This window comes from Mobula hypostoma, chromosome 5, assembly GCF_963921235.1.
Source record: "Mobula hypostoma chromosome 5, sMobHyp1.1, whole genome shotgun sequence".
NCBI classification, from domain to species: domain Eukaryota; kingdom Metazoa; phylum Chordata; class Chondrichthyes; order Myliobatiformes; family Myliobatidae; genus Mobula; species Mobula hypostoma.
In genome coordinates, this window is record NC_086101.1 from 27,105,543 (window position 1) to 27,132,432 (window position 26,890).

Sequence of the window (26,890 nt, forward strand, 5' to 3'; positions counted from 1 at the left end):
AAGCTGTCTCCAGAGACAGAGACAGAAAGATCTAGAAAGGGGAGGGAGGTGTCGGAAATGGACCAGGTAAACTTGAGGGCAGGGTGAAAGTTGGAGGCAAAGTTAATAAAGTCAACGAGTTCTGTATGCGTGCAGGAAGCAGCGCCAATGCAGTCGTCGATGTAGCGAAGGAAAAGTGGGGGACAGATACCAGAATAGGCACGGAACATAGATTGTTCCACAAACCCAACAAAAAGGCAGGCATAGCTAGGACCCATACGGGTGCCCATAGCTACACCTTTAGTTTGGAGGAAATGGGAGGAGCCAAAGGAGAAATTATTAAGAGTAAGGACTAATTCCGCTAGACGGAGCAGAGTGGTGGTAGAGGGGAACTGATTAGGTCTGGAATCCAAAAAGAAGCGTAGAGCTTTGAGACCTTCCTGATGGGGGATGGAAGTATATAAGGACTGGACATCCATGGTGAAAATAAAGCGGTGGGGGCCAGGGAACTTAAAATCATCGAAAAGTTTAAGAGCGTGAGAAGTGTCACGAACATAGGTCGGAAGGGATAGAACAAGGGGTGATAAAACAGTGTCGAGGTATGCAGAAACGAGTTCGGTGGGGCAGGAGTAAGCTGAGACAATAGGTCGGCCAGGACAGGCAGGTTTGTGGATCTTGGGTAGGAGGTAGAAACGGGAAGTGCGGGGTGTGGGAACTATAAGGTTGGTAGCAGTGGATGGGAGATCCCCTGAGCGGATAAAGTCGGTGATGGTGTGGGAGACAATGGCCTGGTGCTCCTTAGTGGGGTCACGATCGAGGGGTAAATAAACTGTCCATCACCTCCCTCTGGTTTCCCACCTCCTTCTCTATATTCCATTGTCCACTGATCTCTCTTATCAGATTCCTCCTTCTTCTGCCCTTTGCTTTTTCCACCTATCACCTCCCAGCTTCTTACGTCATCCCCTTTCACACCCACCCATCTTCCCCCTCACCTGGACTGACCTATCACCTGCCAGCTTTTCCTCCTCCCCCTACTTTCTTATTTTGGCTTTTGACCTTTTCCTTTCCTACCCTGTTGAAGGGTCTTGGCCAAAAACCGAATGTTCATTTCCCTGCATAGATGCCGCCTGACTAACTGAGTTGCTCCAGCATTTTGTGTGCGTTACGCTGTAGGAGAGATGTGATTGTGCCGAAATAGACGCAGAGGAGGTTCGCCTAGATTAGAACACTGCAGTTCTTAGAGAGATCGGATGGGCTGGATTTGTATTCGCGGGAATGGAGGAGGTTGGTGGGGAAGCAAGCGTGGTGTACAAAATCATGAGGGGGTTAGACAGCAAGAATCATTTTCCCATGATGGGGAAACAATCTTTACTATGTTCTGTACCCTCTCAATACCTAAAGCAAGAGGGCATGGTTATAAATTGAGAGGTAGGATATTTAGAAGGGGATATGAGGGGTAGTGTTTCCACCCGGAACGTGGTTGGAATGTGGACGCACTGCTTGAGGGGTTGGTGGAGGGAAAGTCTCTCACAATATTTAAGCAGCATCGAGACAAGTACGTGAATCTTCCAAGGCATGAAAGGCCGTGGACCAAATGCAGGTAAATAGGATTAACATCGATAAGTGTCATGGTCGGTATGGGTGTGGGGGGGCCGTTTCCAAGCGGTAAAACTCTATGATTTTAAATGTCTCAGCCAAGTTTACAGACAGCAAGGTGCAACGACAGCAGTGTGATCATGATCGGGTTGCTGTAGACCGGTGTAGCAGGTGATATAGCTAAAGAGTCATTTGAACAGCAGAGGATCTCAGTGAATGTCCCACCTCAGTGGAATCCTGACCAGCGGGGAAACTGTGCTTCGCACCGCCAAGCCACTGTGCTGCGAATGTTTACGTGCCGTAGAAATGCAAAGATACACTGTGGTTCTTCCTTCTAAAGAGCAAATTTTGGTTGTCTTTATTTTCTAGTGACCACGGAACAATCTAACGGAAACCAGGATGCAAACAAGGTGTCTGAGTTTGTCAACCACATCAGAACTGTGAATATCATCAGGCTTATTCTGGGCTCTCTCCTCGTCCCTCTCTGCTTCATTTTGAAAGCTTTCTGAAACAGCACCTGATTACTCAGCTTCAAGTTGGTTTCAGACAGTACACAGTGACATATATCAATGTATGTGTGAGAATGAGAGGGTGAGAGAGAGTCAGAGTGGCTTTAGAGTAAAATGTGTTTGATGGCTGGCGTGGACAAAGTGGCTGCTTCTATGCTCTTCCTCTTTGTTTTTGATTCTAAATCATGTCGTTTTAGGAATACAATTGTTAGAAATGTGCGTAACATCTAAGCTGTGGGGATTCATATTCAGTCCGGCAAAAAACCAGAAATACCCCAAGCAGAATAATTATTTTATTTGGCTTTGTGTGGCTAATGGGGGGGGGGGGGCAATATAACCTAACTAAATTGGTTTATTAATGTCACGTGTACAGATGGCCAGTGAAAACCTTTGCCTTGTATGCCAACCACAGAGATAATTTTGCAACATCAGGGCACAGCTTTCTCAATACGTACACCATGGGGAAGACTGGATGGGTACATCTATTAAAAAATGCTATTTGGTTTGAAGCCAATGACCATTGTGAGCTGTAATTAATAGATTAAATTAAATTAGCTTTATTTGTCACATGTACATTGAAACACACAGTGAAATGCAGCATTTGTGCCAGCAGAGTCCGTGGAACTCAAAAGTTTAATGTAACATTTTGTGGTAATGCATTAGCCACTTTCTAGTCACTGTAGTTGATGGACGTCACCTTAATAGGTGCAGAGGAAGTTTTTAGCAAATACCATTGTCTCAACTTTCACACTCACTTGCTGCCCAATAAACTTGTCAGCCTTGTGGCTACAGAAATTGTAGAGCAAGTTCAGGCTCATCTTATCTTCCCTCTGTTGTGGTTATGACGAAGTGGTCAGTCAGCCCCTTTCATTTTTCAGCCTGAGGGGGAAGATAAGCCTGAGCTAAACTGTGTTGCATTTCAAAACACGCAGTAGGTCAGGGGCATCTGTGGAGAGACAGCTCAGAGATGCTTCATTACAACTGGGAAAGGATGAAAACTATTAGTTTTAGGCTGCAGAGAGAGTTGGGGAGTGATGGAGAAGAGAACGGGGATACATTGCCATCAAAACTTGTTTATTGCTCTCTCATGTAAAGCCAGGAAATGCAGAAAATATTCAACAGGGCAGACAGCATCTGTGGGGAGAGAAATAGAACAAGCATTTTAAATCCAAGCTCTAAGCCACTTTATTACGTACACCGGTATACCTACTCGTCAATGTAAATATCTAATCAAACAATTATGTGGCAACAAGTTAAAGCATGCAGATATGGTCAATGGGGTTCAGTTGATGAGGTAGGAGAAATAATAACAGGGGACAAGGAGCTGGCAGATGAGCTAAATAAGTATTTTGCATCAGTTTTCACTGTGGAAGACACTAGCACTGTGTCAGATATGGTACTGTGAAGGAAGAGAAGTGGATGCAGTTACTATCACAAGGGAGAAGGTGCTCAAAAAGCTGAAAGACCTAAAAGTACTTAAGTCACTCGGACCAGATGAACTGCACCCTAGAGATTGTGGCTGCATTAGAAATGATCTGCAAGGTTTAATGGACTGCAAGGGTAAGGACGGAGAGCAGCCGAAATAAAGGACTTACAATGATGGCAGACCTTAAATTGGCGTGCTTGAATGTGCGCAGTTTGAAGAGTACTGGGCGATGCGTCAGCGTGCTCCAGTACCTGGACACTGTAAAGGCCGACGTGACCTTCCTCCAGGAGTGCGGACTACACCTCCGTAACTACCGGAGGTGATCACGGTGGTGGACCAAAGGTTTGTCTGTGGGGTCGGGGGGTAACGATTGTCGCGCTTCCGGCCTGGGGATTCTGCTGCGGGGAGGCAACTTCTCAATCACCCAGTTAAAGAGGTGGTTGCGGGGCACCTCCTGGTAGCAGATGTCAAATACCGGGGCACTCCGCTCCGGCTGATCAACGTGTCCGCCTCCCCCGTGCGGAACGAGCGGCTCCCACAGCTGCTGGTGACGTCCCAGCCGGAGACTTCAACTGCACCACTGATGCGGCTGGAAGATCGGGCAGTGCCGACGGCAGGATGCAGGCTTGGACACGGCATCAAAGGTTACAGGGAGGTCAGGAACTTGGGTTGAGGAAGAGAGTAAAAAGAGAATCAGCCATGTTTGAATGGCAGAGCAGACTCGATGGGCCAGATGCCTAATTCTGCTCCTATGTCTTACTGTCTAATTTGGTGAACTGGCTTGAATATGAGCACAAAAGATTGACACAATGTACAAAATGCTGCGTGTTACTCATTAAAGGATTGTCCAAAACCCCATGACAGATTAGTTTTGGCTTTTGGACGGTGGTTGTCCGTTGCGTCCGGTGATGACAGGAAACCTGTGGTATGCTTGTTCCACTGGACTCATGCTTCTGAGGTGAAGTGTGGACCCGCCCCCGTGCTCTTCCACTTTAAAAACTCTTTAAAGTTGTTTAAACGTTTTAAAGTGGACGAGCCGTCGCACTGGTACAGTTCTACCATCTTCACTGAGAAGTCAGAGTCCAGTGGTACTAACCAGCGTAACAAACTGGGGTCTCCTTTGGTGGTCCTGGATGACCATGGGACTTTATCTGTGCCTCGTCATGCCTTCGCTCCCCAGAGCGTTGCTGTACCACTTTCCTGGCCGTCCAGTCCGCCGGAGCCAACTTCGCACGCTGGGCTGACACGTCCCTAACCCACTGGGGTAGGAGGCTGCTAGCTAACCTCACCTGGTCTAGCCCGCCAGTCTAAACAGTGTACCGGAGTGCGGTTGATATCGCATGCAAACAGCTACTTGGAGCCTCAGATGAGAACTGAGTGTCCGGTGGGGACGAAAGTGGACACAAGCCCCTTCACCAAAGGTGCTACCACTTCCTGGACACCCCAAACACATCTTTGGCTTGGGTAGTCACTGAATAAAAACGAGGTATAATGAATGCACAAATTGACTGATGGTATAGGATCTGGTTACATTATCCACCAAGTCACACAATGGGGAAAATTCATCTCTCAAGATCAAGGTCAGTTGATAAGGTTGGTGTCTGCACTTTATACTGTCCCAGCTCTCTATCACATTTCAAAGTTCAGAGTAACACACACAAAATGCTGGAGGAACTCGGCAGTCAGACAGCATCTATGGATAGAGTAAACAGTCGACGTTTCGGGCCAAGACTCTTCATCACTACTGGAAAGGAAGGGGGAAGAAGCCAAAATAAATTTAATATCAAAAGTTTTTATCTGTTACCATGAGTTTCATTTTCTTGCAGGCATTTACAAGAAAAATGGAAGTACAAGAGAATTTTATGAAAAGGCTTACATAAACAGAAAAAGATTGGCAAACAACTGATATTCAAAGGAAGACAGACAAGCAAATCAATACGTGTCATAATGAGAATATGAGTGGAAAGAGTCTGCAAGTGGTAGAGTCTGTTCAGAGCAGTGGTGAATGAGGTATACACACCCATTCAGGAGCCTGATGGTTGTACTGTTTTCTGAACCTGGTGGTATGGGATGTAAGGCTCCTGTACAGTGGCAGAAATGGGCATGTTTTGGATGGCAGACACCTTTGATAAAAGTACTCAGTGGTGGGGAGTGTTTTACCTGGTATGGACTGAGTGGTATTCACCATTTCCAGTCCTGCAACCAGATTAACAGAGACGCCACCGTAACCTGCTTAGCGACATTTATGTGCTGGTCCCAGGGCAGATCCTGATATATTGATACCAAGGAATATAAAGCTAATGACCCTCTCCACCTTCATTCCCCTAATGAGGACTGGTTTATGGATCTCCTGTTTCTCTTCCTGTAATCGAAAATCAGCTCTTTGGTTTTGCTGACATTGAGTAAGTGATGGTTCTTGTGGTACTATTCAACCACATTCTCAATCTCCCTCCTACATGCTGATACATCACCACCTTTGATTCAGACAACAGTTCCAGTTCCCATTCCCAGAGGATTGCAGATGTTGAGTCACCAAACCCACTCAAAGCCAGAACAGAATTTTGGGTAATGGAGAGTAATGAACTCCATTCTCGCATGTTGAAAGGACTGTATGGTCTATACCTGCTCCTATATATTGAAGGGGATTATGGTGAAACACAGATGCCTGGAAAGACCATTACACATCATAATCTTGAGCATCCAGGTGTTCATTTGGGAGAGTCTATAGAAGAATGTATGTATCAGCATATAATTCCTTGAGATTAATTTTCTCAAGTGTAGTGTTCATGGATTCAATATCTGTTTAGGAATCAGATGGCAGAGGGGAAAAGCTGACATTTCCAAGAATAAAAAATGTTTCCCTCAAAAGGCGTTCATGATGCTGATCTTCAAACTATTTAATTTCAACTTTAACTTCCTGTTAAATAGATGAGACCAATAGATGGCGCTAGGATGCAATGTTTTTGAAATGAACTCTCTCGAAAATTATTTTCTTTATATACCAGCAAGTCCATGTGACAGGAAGTGGGAAATGTCACATATAGACATTCAAACCCAGCACTTCAGTTACAGGAAATAAAATAGGTCACAATTCAAAAGGCAAGAACAGCTTAGTGAGAGCAGAGCAATACTTTAAAAAAATCAGATCTTTACGTAAAGACCTTAATTGTGTCAGCGCAGAAAACTCCTATCACTGGTTGGAGCTGGCATGAATCTGTGCAGCACGAGACCAATTTGACACTTGCAATAATACTAATTAAAAATGAAAACAGATGTGCAACTCTCAATCATTACTGTCTGTATCAGAAAGCATGCAAAAACAAAGGTTCTTCATCAGACAACACACATCAAAGTTGCTGGTGAACGCAGCAGGCCAAGCAGCATCTATAGGAAGAGGCGCAGTCGACGTTTCAGGCCGAGACCCTTCGTCAGGACTAACTGAGTGTCATTTTCGGTGCGATCTTCGAAGGGACAACACCTGATCACTGCCTCTCAGTTTAAGGACGGATTAGCAGACAAGTGGGAGAGCCTGTTCAAAATATCACACACCAGGTTGATAAGCTAAAAATTTACTTTCAGGGGATACCTTTGCTTTTGTTCACTGCCACTAGTTGGCTGCCCCCAGTTTACTACAGGGTTATATTCATGAGAGCTATTTGTAACAAACTGCTAGTATATCAAATGAACAGTATGTGGAATATGATCACAGAAACAGTAGTTGAAGCAGCGATCAGCTAGACTCAAGACTTCGGGAGCGAGCATGCCCAGTGTTTACAGTTCTGCTGGGCCCCAAGTAGCCCTCAACTGGTCTGTCTTTGTACAGACAGAAGGCACGGAAAAATACATTCACAACTGGCAGGAGATGTCTGAAGCCCTGCAACAGCTGGTGAGGCCTCTCCCATCCATCCCACCCCTCTCCCAAATACTTGATTCTATGAACAGGCTGACCCCAAGCAGGCCTTTTATAATGTGGGGAGGGGCCTGTGCTCAAAATGTTCCAGGGAGCAATCAAAGGCTACATCTGACACTCGGCTACACACAAGCCTCCATTCTCCCCACCGAAGTAATCAGAAGGATGCAGTGAATTTAACCCCAGATATATAATCCCTAGAAAGGAAAGTAACATCCCTAGGGTAACAGAACAAATCACAAACCAACAAGGAAGCAATACAATCACTCAACAGTTTACACAAAGATCCCTATCACACAGCCGAAGGAGACATGGAGAAGAACCCAGCCACTTTTGTAGTGTAATATATAAATGAAACACAGGAACAGTTCAATGAGAAATTTATTAACGAATTTGAGATCATTTGTAATATTTACTTCTTCTTGGACACACCGACTGTGCGTCCTCTCCGGCCCGTGGTCTTGGTGTGCTGGCCACGCACACGGAGACTGTAGAGGAAAAAGGAGTCATGTCACAGGGACGTTAAGGCAGAAACAGGCTCACTAACAGCACCCAGCAGGGCTTTGACCAGTATAAAATCCCCAACATAAATACAAGACATATTAACACTATCACACCTGCTAACTAGAACCTGCACTAGATCTGGCACAGCAGTTAACGCCTAACCCTCACAGTTCCATGAACACAGGATCAATCCCAACCAGAGGTGTTGTATGAAGTCTGATTCATGTAGAGGTGATTGTGGAAGTTTCCTCCCACACACCAAAGGCAGGGTAAATGACCCCTAATACCCTCTGACTGTAAATTACAGTGGAATAGTTAAAAGGAGATAAGGGACTCGATGGAAAGTGTGAAGACACAAGTTGTAATACGCAGGGAAGAAGCGGAATAGAGCTAATGGGATTGCTCCCCATGAGATGCTATTGTGCACAGGCCAAATAGATTCAAAAGACCAAATGCCCTACACACGCAACCGTGGAAGACTCTACAGCTGGCAAAGCATGTGTCTTGTTAGTCAGGGAACTAAGCTGAAAAGTTGGGAAGTTATAGTAAGCTGAAAAGTTGGGAAGTTATAGGACTCTAGTTTGGACACATCTGGTGTTTGCTTTCAGTTCTGGTTGGCCCAAGAACGTTAATGCTTTGGAGGTGTAGGTGGTTTACCAGGATGCTGCCTGGATTAGAGGATGATGGACAAACTTGGCTGGCTTTCTCTAAAGCAGCAGAGACTAAGGGGAGACACAGGTCAAACAGTAGAGGCCAGATTAAGGGTGGCCTACTGGTCCTCCAGGTTCAGGGGTTCAGCTCAGGGCTGACAACCCTGACTGGCAAAACAAAATTGTTACGGAAACAGTAATGAAGAATCCTTCTACATCCGAGTGTGACGGCATTCCTGAGTCTCCTCCCAGGACTCGTATGACCGCCAGTAGTGAAAACCAAGCGGAAGTTACTGACATAACGAAGCAAACACCAGGAAATCTGCAGATGCTGGAAATTGAAGCAACACACACAAAATGCCGGTGGAACGCAGCAGGCCAGACAGCATCCATAGGAAGAGGCACAGTTGACGTTTCGGACCCAGACCCTTCGTCAGGACTAACTGCGAAGGGTTTCTGCTCGAAATGTTGACTGTGCTTCTTCCTACGGATGCTATCTGGCCTGCTGCATTCCACCAGCATTTTGTGTGTGTTGCCTGACATAACGAAGGAAGCTCTGTACGTCACCAGTCATCTAGACTTTCATTGCTGTCTGCCCTAAACGCCAGCAGAGTAAAGACCAGTAAGTAAATTCAAAAAGCTTAGGTAGGCAGAACGAATGTGCAGGAAATAGCATATGGAGAACTGGGTTGACAAAACAGGATTAGTGTGGTTGGGCATTTGATTGTTAACTGCATCAGCACTACATTGTGCGCTGAAGGGCCTGTTTCATTGATGTACTGTTTTACGTTCAGATATTGTCCCTCTCTGTCTCAGACACCAATTTGCTTTTCTAATACTGGAGAAACAAGGTCAGCACACAATCAAGGATCTCTGATCAAGAGCAAGGCAAGGAAAAGAATGCGTGATCAACACACCCACACAAAGTCCGCAGGCAATGGCCAGGCACATATTCACATTTATGCATCCATCAGTCAATGCTGGACATCCTGCAGCAGATTACCTGGCCAAGGATAGAACTACCCAGTTATCCAAGAGCTCGGGGTTACTGAGAATAACCCCTTTCCCACATTTTCAATGCCAGCCAGTGTCACTGATGCAGACAGCCAACTCCCGAGGATGGTACTGAGCAACAGAACTCACCCCCAGAAGTGCCGCAGACCCCTGTGTGCACGGATCTTCTTCAACCGCTCCAGATCCTCACGCAGTTTGTTGTCCAGACCGTTGGCCAAGACCTGAAAGATTACAAAACCAAAAGTTAATGTATACAAATGTAAGTAATAGCATGTACAGATTGGACGAGGCACCCCCAAGGGCGTGCTAGATCAGGGTAAGGAATTCACAGATCACACAGGAAAACCACTTTCTTTGCTGTAGACAGGATCTGACTTGCTGCACAGAAGGAAATCCTTTGTGGATCCGCTAGTGTTTGCCTTTCATGCAGACACCCACCTACCTGCATCACCAGACCCTGCTGGACACACACACACACAGATAAACCACGTGCCAGATAAAAGACCACTTCTCTGCTGGTGATGCTGGAACCACCGGTGCTTTAGGCCAGGACGGGACCCAGTTTCTGTCCTCGCAAGTCAGAAACACGGAACAGTACAGCACAGGAACAGACCTCTGGCCAATGATGTTGTGCCGAATTTTGTTGAAACTACAATTTTACCCAACTAACCCTTTCCACTCTATTTTCTGTGGCCAAAAGTCTCTTAAATGCCTCTAGTGTATCCTGCCTCCTTCTCTGGAAGCACATTTCAGGTACCTATCACCTTACAAAAACCTGTACACCTTTGAACATGTCCCCTCACCTTATATGCATACACTGTAATATTAGATATTTCAACCTTGGGGATAAAAAACTCTTACTAATGCCTCTCAATCTTATAAACCTCTATTGAGTCTTCCCAAAAATCCACAAAAATGGTATAGAGAAAAATGAAATCTTAGTTCCTTCTAAAACCTACTAATATGGGCAAATGGACAGAACTGATGAGAAGCCACTCAGATTAGTTAGGAAGGGGACCTTTTCTCACAGGCTGACAGACAGCAAACACAATTAATAGAACTGCTGTAAGAACTTGATGTCTGGCAGCATCTGTGGGGGAAAATTGAACGGTCTGACCCAAAACACTGGTCACTAATCAGAACACCTCCACAAATGTTGTCCGAGTTCGTCCAGTAGTTTACTCTTTGCTCCTTTCACACACAATTGAGTATTTAGCCAGAATCAGGAACAGGGACTTCGGCTATCATACCCACGTCAATCCAATCACCTGAATGCACCTATGCTCTCAACTTCTGAGAATCTCAAAAATAAACTTAAAGGGACAGTGTAAGGATATTACAAATTGTACGACTATTCATTTAATTCCACAATAAAACAGTGATTGAATGATGCCCTGAATACCACTCCCCAACAGCACACTGAGTGAAGACAGAACACAGTCCTATTTCCATCAGGGAGTTTGAATTTGAATTTTGCACCCATCTGTGGAAGTTTCTCAACACAAATGACACTGGAGTGCTCCACTGACATGGGATATTTTGTCAACCAGACAGTGCCATTGCAAGTATTCACACGAAGAAGGAAGAAGGAAGGATCTAACATCAGGAATCTGTACTACCTGGGTCATGCCCTCTTCCCACTGCTACTGTCAGTCAGGGGTTACAGAAACTGGGAGTCTCACATAACCAGATTCAGGAACAGCTACTTTTCTACAACCACCATGATCTTGATCTTGAATGAACTTGCACAAGCAAAATGCAGGGCTACATGAGAGGGGTTAAATTAGAGTAGAGTAAATGGTCAGCATTACACTGTGGGCTAAAGGGCCTGTACTGTGCTCTACTGCTCTATGTTCTATCACACAGTATAACCTTGGAAGAAATACCGGTCTACACTCTGTAACATGTTATCAAGCAATGCAGCGAATTGAACACTCTCGTACCTGGCTGTATTTGCCATCTTTGACATCCTTCTGTCTGTTCAGGAACCAGTCAGGGATCTTGTACTGTCGTGGATTCTGCATGATGGTTATAATGCGTTCAACCTGCAGGCAGACAGGACAAATCAGCAGGCACTCACCTTTACTTCCTAACTTAAGTACATCGCTATTTTGTCCAGGGCCACCAGAAGGCTCAGCGAGAACAGTTACTGAAGTTACCATGGCTGCCAGTCAGGACATTATTTGCACCTGAATTTAAAAGACTGGTTGGCCAGTAAAGACACACACATGCATACATGGCACAACATGAGCCAGCTTCAAAGACAAGCCACCCTGCCGTCAAGGGTATCTTCAAAAAGGCAGTGCCCATCAGCACTGGATCCTTGACATCCTAGGCATGACCTCTTATCACTACCATCATGGAGGGGGTACAGGAGCCTGAAGACACATACTCAATGTCTTAGGAATAGCTTCTTCTTCTCTACAGTCAGATTTTTGAATGGTCTGTAAACTGATACACAACCTCACTCTTCCTCTTTTGCACTTTTTTTAATTGTGGCTTCATAGTAATCTTTTATGTCTTGCACTGCTCTGCTGCCACAGAAATGGCATACATCAGTGATAATAAATGTGAGTTGGATTCTGGTGAGGAGACCAATAGTGCACTGCACTTAGTAAGCATGAAGATGCAACACCATGCATTGTCACGCACTATCAGAACAGTCAAGCAGATGTGCAATGTAAGAGGAAGTCTTTAAGGTGTTCTATCATGTGGGGAGAACTATGGAAGGAATCCCACTGTGTGGGACCCAAGGAACTGAGACTTCTGCAGAAACAGAAGGGCAGGCGTTTCAAAATAAACACTCTCAGAAAGTTAGGCAGTAGATGCTTAGGGCGCTGACTAAACAGCACTCAAGACAGTTCAGACAAAGATGCTGAAATCAGAAACACAGTGGATCGAGCAGCGTTGCTGGAGGTAAGGAACTGTTTACATTTTTGGTCAAAAAGCTGAAAACAGACAGTTCGACCCGAAACATTGACAATGCTTTTCCTCCAATGCTGCTCGAGTGGCTGAGTTCCTCTACCACATTCTCTGTTACTCACAACACCTCAATGGATCCACAGGTACTGACGTACACAGGGTCGCCTCTGTAAACTGGAGTTAACATAGCAGGTCGGCGTGAGGCAGGGAAATGGAGCAACAGCAAATCCAGTTCTTGCTGATATTCTTATTTATAGTCCTTGATCCCACATTATAAAGTTTATACTGCATTCTATCCAACAATTACTAATCAGTACAATCAAAGCTGTTTGCCAGGTCCCCAGATGCCAATGACTCACCTCTTCTTCGGAAAGCTCTCCGGCTCTCTTGCTCAAGTCAATATCTGCTTTCCTCAGCACCACATGAGCATAGCGTCTCCCAACACCCTGACAACAGATTATTGCAGACAATTAGAGAGGCTCACAATAGATAGCATCAGAATCAATATCCTGAAGACATTACATCAAGCCGTTGGAGCAAATGAAAGTAAATATGGCCAAGATTCAGGGAAGGTATGGGACTAATTGGATCTAGATCTTTACAAACACGCTCTTTAGAACGTCCTTAACCTAAACTGCATCAAATTGACACATCACCCCCACATGTACCTTCAAAACACCAGCAGGTCAGTCAGCATCTGTGGGGGCAGTGAGATGGCCGACATATTAGGCCGAGACCCTGCATCTGGACTGTACAACAGACATCTCAGAGAAGGCTAGGGGAAAATGGGATGAGGAAGAATTGAAAACATGCGGCCAACACAATGTTCAGTCCTGACCTGGCAGAGCTGTATTTTTAGACAATAAGGCAACAGCACAATTAGGCCATTTGCTTCACCACCATGGCCCATTTATTATCCCTCTCATCCCCATTCTCCAGCCTTCTCCTCGAAGTACCAATATAATTTTACCCCATTTTACAGATTAACAAAAATAACTACCACCAAAAATGAAAACACTGTCAAATGCACAAAACTCCAGCAAAGTGCCAATAAATGGGATGAGTTAACCAGTTTCAAGAGGGGAAACTATCGAACAGAGTGAATGATGGCACGGCCACAAGGGGCAGAGTGCTTAAATTCAGAAAACTAGTGACTGCAGAAACTCAGCAGGCCAGGCAGTATTTGTGGAGGGAAAGGGACTGTCAAAGATTTGGGTCAGGCCTAATGCAGACAGTTAGAGGCTCACAATAGATAGCAGCAGAATCAATACCCTGAAGGCATTACATCAGGCCGCTGGAGCAAATTAAAGTACTGCCGAGATTCAGGGAAGGTATGGAACTGAAATGGCAGTAATTCTCCCTCCTGTCACAGAAGCTGCTCGACCCACTGACTTTCTCCTGCAGTTTGTTTTGTGGTCAGAAGATAAGAGAACAATTAAAATCAGAGTGTGCCTGGCTAAACTGAGAGCCAAAAGAGAGTAATGGACTTATAAGCACGGGGCAGACCACAGCCCGAATGAGCTAATGGATGCTTCAGATCTACAATTTTATGTCAAGAGTCAAATGCAGTAAACTGTGACAGTGCACTATTCGGAAATCCCAAAGGCCAGATCTCCCTTGAAATGAGCAGAGCACGGGAAATTGCTGCCTGGGAGGGTGGCAGGAGCTGGATCATTGGATGCAGTACAGAAGTTGGCAGATAAACTTTAGATGAAGGAATTGAGGGTTATGGGGAACCAGCAAGGCTGGTATAAATCAAGTGCTATCATATTGAATAGTGGGGCTCAAGTTGCTGAATGGCCTACTCTAGTTCCTTAAAATAACGTACACGTGGTAACAATTGACATTTCCAGTAGTTTCTAAAGGGCAGGGAATGGGAGAAGAAAGTTGCTGGAGGCTTGTGGGTTGCAAACAGATGGGTAAGAATGCAATGCTGTGAGTGCACAGCCACCCAGCCACAGAACAGCAGCAACACTGGGAAGGCAAAGGTCTGTCTGACTACTTTACAGGACGAGGAAGGGAATTATCTTTGCAGAATGAAATTAGGGGTTCTAATGAAAATGGCACTGACCAACGTTTTTGAAGAGACAAGTATTTGGAGTGGGGGCAGGAGTTTAAAGACAGAAGTCAAGAGTTTGAGAGGGGCAATAATGAAGAGAAGGAACAGTCAGTTTAGACTGAATGGTTGACCAATGGCGTTCTAGAGGACAGCGGCATCCCAGTTATTCTCAATTTATACAAAAGATTTGCTAGAGATGAAGCGTAGCATACCATGTTCAATCGTCACAAAGCTGTACGGCAGCTTGAGATGAGAGGGCAGTGTGATAGTCATACTTTATTGATCCCGGGGGTACAGACTCCAGTAGGAAAGAGGAATTCAAGGTAGAAATTGGTGAAATCACCCATGGGTGGAAATAACAGGAAAGTTAATTTTCAAAATGGCGAAGTTGAGGCGCGCTGATGCAGAGGGACCTGGGTGTGCTGGTACACGGATCACTGTGGGTATGGGTACAGCAGATAATGCTGACCATCACTACCGAAGTTATACAGACCCCGGGGAAACCACACCAGGTATAGAGGATGTGCAGTGAAGCTTCACTCCATTGATTCCAGCGTCAGGGTCCAAGCGGGTAAATAAACGGCCTTTTACACTTAAAACGAAAACATTCCTCCAATTGGGGGGGGGGGGGAGAGAGAGAACCTGGAGCAAGGCTCAGTCTCCAGATAAGGGATCTTTACCGAGTACGGCATAACTCACCATGATGTCAGCGAAGGCTCCGCCACAAAGTACAATTCCAATAGGCCGCTTCAGAAGCTGATGCTTTGCCAAGTCAGCTTTAAATGCAGATACCAGCCATGAGTGGGTTGAGTGTTATGGAAGAAAATTACAAAAGCTTGACTAGCTAGATATTGCTCAAGATCTGGGTCATGAGGGTGACAGGATAAGAGGCAGATGCTGCCTTGCTTGTGCGAGTTATTGATAGCTAGACATAGATCATGCCAGTGACGAGGTATTGTTAACCTAGTGGTCACCAACCTTTTTAAGCCCAAGATCCCCTACCTCGGCCTTAGTGAAAGGCAAGATCGACCTACTAAATCGTTTAGACACAAGCATGCGCACCAGGCAGAAGGGACCAGAAGTGGAACCCCGCAGCCCCGGAAGCTGTCTCTCTTTGCAGGCAGCTTTCCGTAGCGGGAGTGTTGCTATGTTACCATTTCCTTAATTGGTATTACTTATCTTTATAACGCTCACATTACAACACCTTTAATTCTATGTTTATCTAATTTTATTTCAACACGAAAAATAAATGAATAAAAATTGACTGTTGCACTCAGGGTGATGACTAGGGCTGAATACTTTCTGCTAGTTCCCTGAAATTTGGCTAACTACAGGCAGCCAGTTTGAGACAGTCTGTGAGGTGTCTGTCAGTAAGACAGCACCTGTACTTAGATTTAATAATTTTCATCTGTTGCAGCATAGCACCCTCGCAAACCTCCTGACAGACTGAATATTTGACTGGAGAGTTTCCTTTGTTGGACTGAATGTTGAATCTGCCACGTTTTTCAGGTGTTTTGTATTGGTAAACTGTTACTGAGACACTAGTATAAGTTTCAGAGGTACGCAAGCTAATGACACCATTGTTTGTTGTTTCCCAATTCTTTTACATTAGGGGAATGTTGGAATTTAAACAGGGAGAAGTGTTGTAATGTGAGCATTATAAAGACAGGTTGATGCCAATTAGGATAATGATGATGTAGCAGTGCTCCCGCCATGGGGAGCTGTTTCTGGGGAGAGGTTGTTTCCGGGGTTGCGGGGTTTTGCTTCCGGTATTTTCTGCCCGGTGCGAATTTTTCATTTTTTCCCCAGGATCTACTGGGAAAGTCTCAAAGATCGACCGGTCAATCACAATCGATTGGGTGGTGACCACTATGTTAAACCAAGATGTCTAGCAAGTAGCAAATAGAGGAACAAACTGTAGGCATGTATCTACTATTGTGTGTACCACATAGGAACGTTAGTAAACCTGATACCCAGGAAGTGTTTAGCTGTTGGCTATTGACCAAAATTTACTCTCTCAATCTAAGCTGAAATCTGACATTGTCAGTCGTAAGACATCACCCTGTGATCACGTAATAAACGGGTTAACCACATACCGAGGACTGTGTTCTTACTTCTGTTCCCTAACTGAGAAAAGTCTCTCAGTGTTTGGTGACAAAATTTTTTGACAGCAAATCAGAGTAAATTCTTCTACAGGCGTGTAATCAGGAGTGGGAAAACTAACGTTCAGAAAGCTGAGTCAGGTGTACTGCTAGAGCAACTTTCAACTTGCTTGACCAGAAAAAAAACAAAATTTACAGATAAACACTGACCGGTTCTGTTCTCAACACCACCTTAAACCCACAAGCACCCAGTTGTCCGTGCTCCCTTTAAATTTAGCAAGATCACTATAAAATTTACCATGGAAGAAAAGAGTAAAGTAGGAAGTCTGTCAGACCAATACAAATAACAGCCAATAGTTCACCACCACCAAATTCTTCAGGATGCCAGAGAAGAGTTTTGCTGTAGTTCAGGACAGAAATCCACAAATTGGACATTAATGGAACAAGGGATATGGGGCAAGTACAGGACCACAGGAGATCGACCATGAATGGTTGAACAGGAACAAGAGCCCAAACGACTCACCCTGCTTCTATTTTTATTTTAAATAAAAACAAATTATCTTTATTTCATTGCTCTGCAGGGAACTTCAGCATGAGACAAGCTCCAACCAAGCTAGGGCACCAAATTCATTTCCTAAAGATGATACCATCCAAATTCTGGCTACAGGTACAACGAATCAAATGATGCAACTGAAGTTATTTTACATCAGATTATCAATCATTCTCTATACTATGCCACTCGAGTGAACAACACTTAAACCATGGCACAATGAATACAAGATCACATGCCAAGACCACTACCAGCGTACACTTCCGTTTTGCCTCCAGAGGTTTAATTGGTTCCTGAAATTAACAGCCCAGAGAATGCTGGATGATTAAAAAAAGATAGGAATAGATCAACCAAGAACTCACACCAGATCATTTGAGCTGATTGAAATAAACTCAATGATTTGTTGAAGTTTCTGCAAAACAATTTCATACCTGTAAAATTATCTAGATACTAAACTTTAGCTGAATTATTTTACTCGGACGGTAGATTTGGTCACAGAAGCCCAAGAACAACCAGACTGAACGAATTGATGCTCACAGTGGTGATGGTACATTGAAAGACAGACTGTAACAATTTAAACTCACTACAGTAAGTTCAAAGCACAAAGACAAATACAAAGGACCATCACAGAACCTTGACCTGAAATGCTGAGCATCCCTTTGCCTGCTTGACCCACTGAGACCTACCAGGTGCAGACAAAGGTCAGTGGCTTTAAACACACTCAGAATGGATGCTCGTGCTAATGGCACTCAACACTGTTGGTCATGTCAGCTCCAGTCACAAGGAATCAGAGGGGGCCGTATGACCATTTTAGGACTTCCCGAGTCTTTTTCCCCTTCAGATTTCTGGGCAATCTAAGATTTCAAACCAGGAATTCTCACCTTGATGGCGGTGATAGCAAACGCTATCTTTCTTCGCCCATCTATGTTGGTGTTGAGCACTCGAAGAATGTGCTGGAACTTTTCAGGAATAACCAAGGACTGGAAAAACAAAAGGAAGATTTATTAATAGAGGAATAGACAGAAGAAAGCAAAATTGAATTCTTGGACACTATACACTCCCTCAATATGTTATACCAAGTTTTAAAAATTAATAAACTTTTCTAAACACAGAAAACAAGCTTCTGCTTCAAGTCAACAGGTCAGGCAGCAAAGGGATAGATGATCAATGTTTTTCTCTATAGATGCTGCCTGGCCACTGAGTTCCTTCAGTAACTTGAGTTTTGCCACAGATCTCAGAACTTACATAAAGACAGGGCCATATACAACTCAGCACAGAGGAGGTGAGAAAAAAAAATTCATCACCAGAGGGAAAACCAGGGAGGGCATTCAGCCCACCAAGCTGTATCAGTGCTTCAATTCTCAACTATTATCACACTTTCCCATACACTGAACAATAAGCAGCTCAGTTAACTCACTACTTGGGCCCCAGAGACCCGGCTTCAGTCCTGACCTGTGGGATATGTGGAGTTCCCATGATCTCCTTGGGTGGAGATTATTTTATTTTACCCATACAGTGCAGAGTAGGATCTTCCAGCCACGCCACCCCAGAAAACGCAAAACCCTGATTGACTGTAACCTAATCACGGGTCAATTTGCAATGACAATTAACCTACCCAGTACATCTTTAGACCACGGGAGGAAACCATGCATTCCCCGGGAAGATGCTGACTCCTTACCGATCAGCACTGGAATTGAACCGTGAACTCTGGAACACCCCCAGCTGTAATAGTGTCGTGCTAACCACTTGATCCAGGTGCTCCGCTTTACTCCCACATCCCATTAAATGGCTGCTTGTAAACAGTCTCAAAGGAGGTGCAAAATTGCAAGATAGAGAAGGGAATGGGATGGGCTGCAGTTCAAAAAGGGTTTGACTCCATACATCAACATATCCCTCTACATATGCTGCCTGATGCACTGGGATCTTCGAGATGCACATTCCAGTGCGGGTACTGTCTCCAATCAGACAAGGCCGCTCCACGGAAGCCAAGTTGCCACCCAAGGTCTTCAGGGGCTTCAGAGCCACGCAAAGCCCAGCTCACTGAAAGAAATTCCGCATGCCCCAGGTTTAGAGGTGCACCCATCTCGAGCATCACATCCTGATGTGGCAATTACTCTGCCCAAGAACACACGAAATCGCTGAGCTGTGCACAGACCAGTCCATCACAAAAACAGCCTCCCTACCATGGACTCTGCCATTAGGTAGGAGGTACAGAAGACTTAGGTCCCTCAAACATCAGGCTCTTGACTTCCAATACCAACAACTTTCCTGGCAAATGTACAGCCCCTGGGAAAATAAAATCTAAGATCGCAGAGTTAGAGTGCTGTACCAGAGGGACATTAGGACCAGTTGTGTTTTCTGTTTCACAGAATCCTGGTCCGTTCCCGACAAAGCAATTCAGCTTGACGGTTTACACCACCAACACACAGGACAGCAGTCTTTCCAAGGCAGAATGCATTACGATCAGATCCTCCTGGTGCACAAATGTGGTGGCCCTGGAACATCTTGCAATCATCTGCTACAAGACATTTCAGCAAACGTCTTGGTAGTGGTGTACATCCCACCTCAGGCCAATGTCAAACAGGATCTAGACGAACCGAGTGATGTTATCAGCAGGCATGAAACAGTGCATCCTGATGCCTTCCCCATCATTTTGGGGAATTTTAACCAGGCCAGCTTGAAAACAATCTGTAAACAATCCATACCAACAAATCACTTGTATGACGAGCCTCCTGGTTTATCCTCAGCTTTTGATTCAGGTACGTAAAAGTTCTCGTAGACACACGCTCATCCAGGTTCTAACTGAAGTCAGTGACTCATTCAGGCTCGAAGATGAATCCCGGAATACAGCCCAGTCCACCAATTCAAAGCAGTAGACGACACCATCAAGACCACTCACCATGCCTCAAAAAGCTGGCAACCATCATTAAGGCCAGGCAGCACCTCTTCCTAGAGATGCTGCCTGGCCTGCTGCGTTCACCAGCAACTTTTATGTGTGTTGCTTGAATTTCCAGCATCTACAGAATTCCTGTTGTTTGTGCCCATCATTAAGTCCATCACCCTGGTCTCATTGCTACCATGAGGAAGGAGGTACTGAAGCATAAAGGCACATGCTCAACAATTCAGAAATAGCTTCTTCCCCACTGCAATCGGTTTTCTGAATGGGCATCAAACACTACCTAATTGAACTATTTATATATTTATTTTTAGTACAGCTGCTTACTGTAATTCAGTTTTTCTCTATAAAGTATTACATGGTATTGTTGTGGCAAAGTTTACAAATTCACGACATATGCCCATGATACTAAAACTATTAACGGCATGCCAAGTTTTTCTCCACTGTATCTCAGTGCATGATCAAGTGATCAGGCTTCCCATCTCCTGCCCCTAATCACTGATTCTAGCCGCTACCCCCACCATGGTTGGCATTTACTTTACTAAAAATGAGCGGCGCCCCAGCAACAACCCTCAGTCCCATCTCTCCTCCTCCTCCTCCCCCTCCCCCCGCCCAAACCAAGTGCCTCTCACTCCTCCGGGCAACACTAGCCTCCCTCCGGTCTCTCGCCATACTGGAGGTTGCTACGGTCAAAACCGCTTTCCCGTCCCCAGAGGCTTACAATAGTTACCGACCATCGCTCTGCCACCACCCGCTGGGCCCGCGGCCTCAACATCCCACCACCCCCTTCTCCCCCAGTACGGCGGATTCCCCCAGCCGGTAGTAAATTGGAAGCGGGATGCCTCAAATGGAGCGAACTCCGGCGAATGGAGTCGGATTAGGGCGGATTGGAAGCGGATGGCAAAGGATTGAGACGGCGGGTCGGGACTCACCATGGCGGCCACGGCGCTCGCTCGGTCTGAAAGAGGAAAAGGAAGTGGGTCCCACTGCCTTTATATATGACTGGGAATCGACTTCCGGTAAGTGCAGCGCTACGAGTCCGCCTGGAAACCCCATTCTGGGAAATAGGTTCCGCATGAGAACTTTACGGAGAACCAGAGAGAATCAGGATGCAGGCGCCGAAATCTGGAGAAACCTCTCTGGGTCTGTAGATGTTTCCAGAATTTTTAGCTGGATTAAACAGAACTTGACAAAAACAGAGTTTCTGTGAAGGGAAATCTTGCCTGAGAAACCTGTTAGAATTATGCGAGGAAGGTGCCTCACACGAGGCTGCTTCACAAGATAAAATCCTGTGGCGTTACAGGAAAGATACTGGCATAGCTGACAGGCGAGAGGCCGCAAAGGAGAATAAAATGGGCCTTTTCTGGTTTGGCTGCCGGTGACTAGTGCTGTTCCTCAGGGTTCAATACTGGGATTGCTGCTTTTCAGGTTGTTTGTCAATGATTTGGATAATGGATTTGATGGCTTTGTGGCAAAGTTTGCGGATGATACGAAGGTAGGTGGAGGGGTAGGTAGTGCTGAGGAAGCAATGCGATTACAGCAGCACTTGACAAATTGGAATAATGGGCAAAAATGTGACAGATGGAATGCAGAATTGAGAAATGTATGATAATGCATTTTGGTAAAATGAAGAGTGCGGACTAAATGGGGAGAAGGTTCAAACAACAGAGGTGCAAACGGACTCGGGAGTCTTCGTGCAAGACTCCCAGAACGTTAATTTACAGGTTGAGTCAGTGGTAAAGAAGGCAAATGCAATGTTGGCATTTATTTCAAGGGGCATAGAATATAAATGCAAAGAGATAATGCTGAGTTTTTATAAGACACTAGTCAGGCCCGACTTGGAGTATTGTCAACAGTTTTGGGCCCCTTATCTCAGAAAGGATATACAGTATTATCATTGGAGAGAGTCCGGAGGAGGTTCACGATGATGATTCTGGGAATGAAGGGGTTAACATATAAGGAGCTTTTGGCAGCTTTGGGCCTTTATTCATTGAAATTTAGTGGAATATGTGGGGATCTCATTGAAACCTATCGAATTAAGTCAAGTCGCTTTTTATTGTCATTTCGACCATAAACTGCTGGTACAGTACACAGTAAAAACGAAACAACGTTCCTCCAGGACCATGGTGCTACATGAAACAACACAAAACTACACTAGACTTCAGACCTACACAGGACTACGTGAAGTACACAAAACAGTGCAAAGCAGTACAATAAATAATAAACAAGACGATAGGCACAGTAGAGGACAAATTACAATATAATAATAAATAATGTAGATGTCAATATAGACTCTGGGTATTAAGGAGTCTGATGGCTTGGGGGAAGAAACTGTTGCACAGTCTGGTCGTGAGAGCCCGAATGCTTTGATACCTTTTGCCAGATGGCAGGAGGGAGAAGAGTTTGTATGAGGGGTGCGTGGGTCCTTCACAATGCTGTTAGCTTTGCGGGTGCAGCATGTGGTGTAAATGTCTGTAATGGCGGGAAGAGAGACCCCAATGATCTTCTCAGCTGACCTCACTATCCGCTGCAGGGTCTTGCGATCTGAGGTGGTGCAATTTCCGAACCAGGCAGTGATGCAGCTGCTCAGGATGCTCTCAATACAACCTCTGTAGAATGTGGTGAGGGTGGGGGGGGGGGTGGGAGATGGACTTTTCTCAGCCTTCGCAGAAAGTAGAGACGCTGCTGGGTTTTCTTTGCTATGGAGCTGGTGTTGAGGGACCAGGTGAGATTCTCCGCCAGGTGAACACCAAGAAATTTGGTGCTCTTAATGATCTCAACAGAGGTGCCGTCAATGCTCAGCGGAGAGGGGTCGCTCCGTGCTCTCCTGAAGTCAACAACCATCTCTTTTGTTTTGTTCACATTCAGAGACAGGTTGTTGGCTCTGCACCAGTCCGTTAGCCGCTGAACCTCCTCTCTGTATGCTGACTCGTCGTTCTTGCTGATGAGACCCACCACGGTCGTGTCATTGGCGAACTTGATGATGTGATTCGAGCTGTGTATTGCTGGGACAGCAGAGTGAGCAGCAGTGGACTAGATAAGGTGGATGTGGAGAGGACTTTTCCTCTGGTGGGGGCATCCAGAACTAGAGGGTACAGGCTCAACATTGAGGGGCGACCTTTTAGAACAGAAGTAAGGAGGAGTTTTTAAACTAGAGAGTAGTGGCATGCTCTGCCATAGACTGTGGTGGAGGCCAAGTCTGTGGGTATATTCAAAGTGGAAATTGGTAGATTCCTGATTGATCGGGGCATCAAGGGATATGGTGAGAGGGCAGGTGTATGGGGTTGAGTGGGACCTGGGATCAGCCATGACTCCACCATTAGGTTAAATGGCCTAATTCTTCTCCTATGTCTTATGGTCTTATTCTCTTTGCCAATGTTTAGCTCAGTAAGGGTCCAAAAGCACTACGGCAAATATTTTCTATCACGGTTGGCTTGAGTTGTTCTCCGATCTTGGCAATTAATTTGCAAACGTTTCATCCTCATATGAGGTGATATCATCAGTGCGCTGTTAATTCTCTATCATTCTGCATTCCTAATGTTCATGATACAAAAGCAACTCGAACAATCTGATGTTAAGAAACAGCAGCTTGGCAGTTGATTATTTTCACATGTTCAGAGATAGAGTGAAAAGTTCATTTTGCTTGTCGTTCGTACAAATCAGGGCATTGAGGTAGTAACAGGGTAAACGTGATCAGAATGCAGAATAAAAAGTTACAGAGAAAGTGTTATGCAGGCACATAATAAAATGAAAAAGGCAGAGTGTGAGGTTAGGGGTCCACTTTATAGTACAAGCAATCAATAATCTTAAAAAATTCATAGGATAGAAGCTACTCTGAAGCTGGCAGTGCAGGTTTTATTTTATTTTGTGGTGGAGAGAATGGGGGGGAGGGGAAGAGGCATAAATCTGAAATGTTCACAGGCACAAGGGTACTATCAAACGGTTATCGGCTGAGCTGCATAAAGAACATATTTGGTCATTAAAATCAATGGGCCGGCATGGTACTCTGAGAAGGCTGAAGCGAGCTGGTCTGTGCAGAGTAGAGAGCATCCTTACACACTGTATGGTACGGAAACTGCCCTGTGGCAGGCAGGAAGGCTCCACGATATAGAGTCCCAATACATCATTGGCACCAGACTACCCGCCATCAAGCATGTATCAAGTTCAAGTTCAGTTTATTGTCATTCAACCGTACGCACATGTACCGCCAAACAAAACCATGTTCCTCTGGACCAAGGTGCACAACACAGCACACAACTCATGAAGTCATATTACTACAAATAAATCAATAAAAGTTAAAACGTAAACAGTATAATGCTACTGGTGCTTCAGACATGATGAGAGCAGGGTGGTGGTGTAGGATTTTGTGAATAAAACATGCGACAGTCATTTTATGTGCTTAACAAAAGCTGCGGCCCTTTACTTCCATTACGAACAAGCCAAAAGCAGCCGCCTTACATTGGACTGATTTGAGTGTGTGAATTAGAAAGGGTCCAATGTGGCAAATATACAGAAAGGTGCTGGAAAAGGGCCAGTAATATCATGAACGATTCCCAGCCACCCTGCCCACAGACAGTTTGGCCCACTCCCATCAGAGAGGAGGCTACGTAGCATCCATGCCAGAATCACCAGTTATAAACAGTTACTTTCTGCGAGCAGTAAGGCAGATCAACACCTCCACCACTTTATCATTTCATGTACAAACCCTCCTGTGCCTAGCATCACTGTATGGACATAAAATCAATGTACAGTACATAATCTATCTTAGGTATTCATTTATAGTTATTGTGTTTATTTTGTGCTACATTAGATCCAGAGTAACAATCATTTTGTTCCCCTTTACACTTGTGTACTGGAAATGACATTGAACAACTTGGATCTTGAATCTAGAATGGAAGTGCAGTGGCTAAACGAGGTGCAGAATTAGACAATTTGGCCCATCAAGTCTGCTGATTTATTCTCTCTCAATTCCATTCCCTGCCTTCTCCCTGACACCCTGACTAATCGAGAACCTATCAACCTCAGCTTTCAGTGTACCTAATAACTCGGCCTCCACAGCCGTCTGTGACAGTGAATTCTACAGATTCACCACCCTCTGGCTGAAGAAATTCCTCCTCATCTCCGTTCTAAAGTGACTTCATTCCATTCTGAGTCTTGCCCACTGCCAGACACATCCTCTCCATGTCCACTCTATCTAGGACTTCCAATAAGATAGGTTTGAACGAGAACTCATCCATTCTTCTGAGCATCAGCAAGTACAAGCCCAGAACCATCAGACGGTCCTGTATATTAACCCTTTCATTCCTGGGATCATTCACATGAGCCGCGTCTGGCCAGTCTCCAGTGCCAGCACATCCTTTCTTAGGCAAGTGGTCCAAAACTACTCACAATATTCCATTCCATGCAGAATGTGGGATGATTTCACGGGAATACACAAGTTTAACAGGCTGAGGATGTTTTCCAAAGTGGAGGGGAATCTGGAATTAAACAAATGAGGAATTCCTTTTCTCAAGAGATCCTAAATATATGGAATTCTCTATTACAAAGAGCTGTGAGGTGGAGTCCGTCAATGTATTCAAGGCCAAGGTGGACAGACATTTAGGCAATGATGGAGGTTGATTGTCAATAGGGAAAGTCTGGAGTTATGAGAAAGGGTAGAAAAGTGAAGTCAGGATTATATCAGCCACAATCTACCTGAATGACAGAGCAGATTCAAGGAGCTGAAGGCCCAACACCTGCTTCTATTTCTCCTACAACCAACTTTTAAAGATGAGTGTTCATCTTTCAAATGTTTGGTGACTGTAAGTACGATAAAGTGTGTGATTGTGCTTACTGTGTTTTTTTCACTTGTCCCCAGGAGAACACTGCTTTATATTTGTGTATGGTTGAATGACAATTAAACTTCAACTTGATGGTCAGAGGCAAAAAAACACATTGACAACATGCAGAGTTGCAAAATATCCAACAATGTACAGCTGCAGTGATGAGTTCAAACAATATCCTGTCCCAAAAAAAAATCTAAAATGAAATACCTGTTGTATTATGTGACAACATTAAGGACAATATTTAACATTTTGTCTTAAACTCAAAAAAATGGCATCTGTTGCTGAAATTGAGAGAGATTGAAAATTAACCCTTTGGTTGAAGAGCCCTTTGGTTGCACATAATTAACACAGAACTGTTTCCTTTTGGGGGAAACTTGCCCGACAAATCTGCTGGAATTCTTTCAGGAAATAATAGATCAGCTAGAAAAGGAGTTTGTGGATGTTATTTGGATTTTCAGAAGGCCTTTAATATGGTGCTGCACACGAGGCTGCTAAAGAAGATAAGAGCACTTGGTATGAGAGGTAGGACGCCAGCACGCATAGTTTAGCTGACTGGCAAAAGGCAAAGAGTGGGAATAAAGCAGGCCTTTTCTAGTTTCAACACTGACTCATGACCTACAGGGGTCAGGATCAGAACATTGAATGTCAGTGATTTGGATGATGGAGGTTTGGCTTTGTGGCCAAGTTTGCTGATGATAAAAAAAATAAGTGGAGTAGTGTCGAGGAAGTAGGAAGTCTGCAGAAGAAAATAGATTGAGAATGGGCAAAGAGGGGGCAGATGGAATACAGTGCAGATACTCTTGTCTTTGATAGAAGGAATAAAGGCATAATCTATTTCCTAAATATGGGGGGGGGGGAGAGCGGGGGAGGAGAGGAAATCAAAATTCAAAGGGACTGGAGTCTTTGTGCAGAACTCCCTAAAGGTTCACTTGCAGGTCGAGTTGGTGG

The 26,890-nt window shown here is 44.8% G+C and overlaps 1 protein-coding gene across 1 annotated transcript; it reads right to left on the reverse strand.

Annotated features, from left to right (window-relative positions):
• Window positions 1–7,783: 7,783 nt before the first annotated feature.
• Window positions 7,784–21,108, reverse strand: rps18 (ribosomal protein S18). The gene is made up of 6 exons (XM_063048262.1): window positions 21,050–21,108; window positions 18,103–18,201; window positions 12,870–12,956; window positions 11,532–11,633; window positions 9,718–9,809; window positions 7,784–7,908 (listed from the first exon to the last, which is right to left on the reverse strand). The coding sequence occupies exons 1-6, from the start codon at window positions 21,050–21,052 to the stop codon at window positions 7,833–7,835; spliced, it is 459 nt and encodes a 152-aa protein (XP_062904332.1). The 5' UTR covers window positions 21,053–21,108; the 3' UTR covers window positions 7,784–7,832.
• Window positions 21,109–26,890: the final 5,782 nt, after the last annotated feature.